Genomic DNA, 3,476 nt, shown 5'->3' with positions numbered 1-3,476 from the left:
CAGCGTATCGTCCGCTGTCATTTCCGCCACCTCCAAACGGACCCCACCACCAGGGATATATTTCCCTCCCCTCCCCTATCAGCGTTCCGCAAAGACCATTCCCTCCGTGACTCCCTCGTCAGATCCACACACCCCACCAACCCAACCTCCACTCCCGGCACCTTCTGCTGCAACCACAGGAGGTGTAAGACGTGCGCCCACACCTCCCCCCTCACTTCCCTCCAAGGCCCCAAAGGAAACTTCCATATCCGCCACAGATTCACCTGCACCTCCACACACATCATCTATTGCATCCGCTGCACCCGATGTGGCCTCCTCTATATTGGGGAGACAGGCCGCCTACTTGCAGAGCGCTTCAGAGAACACCTCTGGGACACCCGGACCAACCAACCCAACCACCCTGTGGCCCAACACTTCAACTCCCCCTCCCATTCCACCAAGGATATGCAGGTCTTTGGACTCCTCCACTGTCGGACCACAACAACACCACGGTTGGAGGAAGAGCGCCTCATCTTCCGCCTGGGAACCCTCCAACCACAAGGGATGAACTCGGATTTCACCAGTTTCCTCATTTCCCCTCCCCCCACCTTGTCTCAGTCAAATCCCTCGAACTCAACACCGCCCTCCTAACCTACAATCTTCTTCCTGACCTCTCCGCCCCCACCCCACTCTGACCTATCACCCTCACCTTGACCTCTTTCCACCTATCACATTTCCGACGCCCCTCCCCCAAGTCCCTCCTCCCTACCTTTTATCTTACCCTGCTGGACAAACTTTCCTCATTCCGGATGCTGCCTGACCTGCTGTGCTTTACCAGCAACACATTTTCAGCAAACATCACAAAACCAGTGTTAGCTTTGAATATCCAACCAGCAATGAATCAAAAGTATATTTGATGGCTGTTATTTCAATCTTCGAATCTCTTACACCAGAGGAGTGTCAATACAGACATATAGCTCCATTGGAGGCTGCCACTGACCACGCAGTGAGATAGAGCAAGCCAATTGGGTGGGTCATGACCAGCCACCACAAAGTTGTGCTCAATCTTTCACACAGCTTACAAGTACAAAGTAATAGCTGCTATGCAGACTTAAGATTAAAGAGATCTTTGAAATGAAAGATAATTTTTTGAAGTTCAAAGTGTTTTTTTAAAATAGGGAAACAAGAGACAAGAACACCATCCAGCTTGACCCACACAATGCAGGTCAAATATATTGCTTTCCTTATTTTACCTTTTTATAGATTTTATAGCTGTGGAATGAGTACTTTTTAAAGAGCTGTTGCTTTTCTGGTACATTTTATTCAAAGTAAGTCATCATCTGTAGTTTGATGTTTGCGACAGAAACACTTTTTCCCCAAGCTATTCACCAAATTGTCTTAATAATCCCCAGGCCAGACTCTTTCTGAATGGTCTGTGATTCTCAAACCATCTCCTGACAGATTATTCCAGTTTTTGGCAAATAATTTAGAATACACGTCCTGCGCTATTTTCTTGGCTGATTTCACATTTAGCTTCACTCACCACCCACATCTTTCCGGAACTGCTGCTTATAGTTTACTTTTATTCACAGGAGTCAGTTCATATGTTAACTTGCAAACATCTTCAAAAATAACAGGTAGTCACATCTAGCAATAACTTACGCTCACCCCATGGTACTTGTGCCACTGTGGAAGAATAGCAATTTGCCCCGCCACCTACATTTTTGCCCAGGTTATGTTCAAAATTCACTCTGTAAAATTACTAATCAAACTGCTTCCTTTCAGGGTGAGAGTTTCAAATTACAACTCGCTGCACGCGTCCCCGAAAGGTTTCTTTGCCTTAAAATCTGTGGAAACGGTTCCTCCCTTATCTCCTCAGTGACCTTCTCCGCCACAAATGTAAATAATTCCACCTTCTCTGCGGTCCCAGGGAGAGAGGGAAAGATAACACAAACGGTTGAAAGGAGTGAAACCTCCATGCGGGATTAATCTGAGTTGCTTCCGTCCACCCACAAAAACGGCCAGGTCTTACCTCCAAGGCCAAGGCCGTCTTGTCATAGGCGCAGGGGACCCGCTTCTGGATGGCCCGGGCATAGATGGGTCCGTTCTGGGTGCTGGGCAGCGGGTTGGTGCCGGTGGGCAGGGGACTGCTGGTCTGGGGCTGGGCGTAAGCGTGCGCGGGCTCGGGGATGCCGTAGCTGCTGGAGTTACGGTAGGCGGCCGCCTGCTGCTGTTGCTGGCCCTGGGCCTGGAGGCTCGGCGGCGGCTGCGGCTGGGGCTGCGGCGCCTGGGGCTGGGGCTGCGACTTGACCACCACCTCGACGTAGGGCACCGGGATCATGCCGAGGCGGCCGTCCTTGTTGCGGGCGCTCCACCACTGCTCCTCGGGCTTCTCCACGATGACCAGCAGCTCGCCCTTCTTGAAGGGCAGGTCCTCCACGTCGTTGCCCGGGAAGTCGTACAGTGTCCGCACGTACTCGGCGCTCTCCTCGGCGCCGGGGCCTTTGGCCGGCAGCGGGGCCGGCAGCGAGGCCGGGGCCGGGGCCGGTCCGGGGGCCCGGGAGGCCGGCTCGATCAGGGTGGTGGTGTCCAGGTAGTGGATCTTGTAGAACTCGAGCAGGCCCGGCAGGTTGTCGAACTCCTGGTCGCCGATCTTGAACTTGCCCGGCAGGCTGTTGATGATGTAGTGCGACACCTTGGAGTTCTCGGACACCGACAGCACGTAGTCGCCCGGGCAGGTGCTGCTGTCCCTCACCAGGAAGGTGCCGTGCCGCTGGCCCAGCAGCTTGGCCTGCGCTTCCGGCCGGCTCAGCGGACCGAAGTACCAGCTCGCCCGGTCGTGAGACTCGAACTTGGCGGCGGCCATGGCCAAACTACCCCCCCACCCGCCGCCGCCTACCCTATCCCCAAACCCCCCAGCGTCCGGACACTCACAGCCCGGGCTGCAGTCCCCGGTACCAGCGGCCGGGCCGGGCCGGGCCGGGCGGTGGGTCACAGAGGGGCCGGCCTCGGCTCACCTCACACACACACCCCCCCCCCCACCCCCTCCTGTTCGGAAACCACTCGCCGACTCTCCGTGTGTGGGGAGAGGGGCCTCACAGCCGCTTTCTCCTCATGGCCGCCGCCGCCCCGTTATCAACTCCCTCTCTCTCTCGGTGGATGTGGTTCCCGCTCTCTCTGTGTCCGTCCGTCCGCCCGCCTTCCGCTGTACCCTGAGCAAGATGGCGGCGGCCGAACCCGAGCCCCGGGGAGACGAGGGAGGGGGTTGGAGGGGAGGAGCGGTGACGTCGGCGGGTACGCCTAGGAGACGTGGTGACGTCAGCCGTACGACGTGGCGACGCCATGGCGCCAGCGCGCACGCCGAGGAGGCCCTGTGATGTCATTGAGCATGCCGGCGAGGCGCTGTGACGTCATTGGTCACGTCATGCGGGTTCCTTTTGGCGGGAGGGTGAAGGAGATTGTCTCTCATTCCCTGTCCCTCTCTCCATTCTCCCTCA

The 3,476-nt window shown here is 56.3% G+C and overlaps 1 protein-coding gene across 1 annotated transcript in view; it reads right to left on the bottom strand.

Annotated features, from left to right (window-relative positions):
- crkl (v-crk avian sarcoma virus CT10 oncogene homolog-like) overlaps window positions 1–3,243 on the bottom strand; it is a 49,674-nt gene extending 46,431 nt beyond the window's left edge. The window contains exon 1 of the mRNA XM_043716149.1: window positions 2,012–3,243. Within this exon, the coding sequence (XP_043572084.1) occupies window positions 2,012–2,845 (834 nt within the window). The 5' untranslated portion in view covers window positions 2,846–3,243. The remainder of the gene's footprint in view (window positions 1–2,011) is intronic.
- Between the last annotated feature and the right edge of the window lie 233 nt (window positions 3,244–3,476).

Source organism: Chiloscyllium plagiosum, chromosome 25 (genome assembly GCF_004010195.1).
Source record: "Chiloscyllium plagiosum isolate BGI_BamShark_2017 chromosome 25, ASM401019v2, whole genome shotgun sequence".
In the NCBI taxonomy this organism is placed as follows: Eukaryota; Metazoa; Chordata; class Chondrichthyes; order Orectolobiformes; family Hemiscylliidae; genus Chiloscyllium; species Chiloscyllium plagiosum.
Note: the sequence above shows the minus strand (reverse complement) of the source record. Positions and strands in the feature narration are given on the sequence as shown.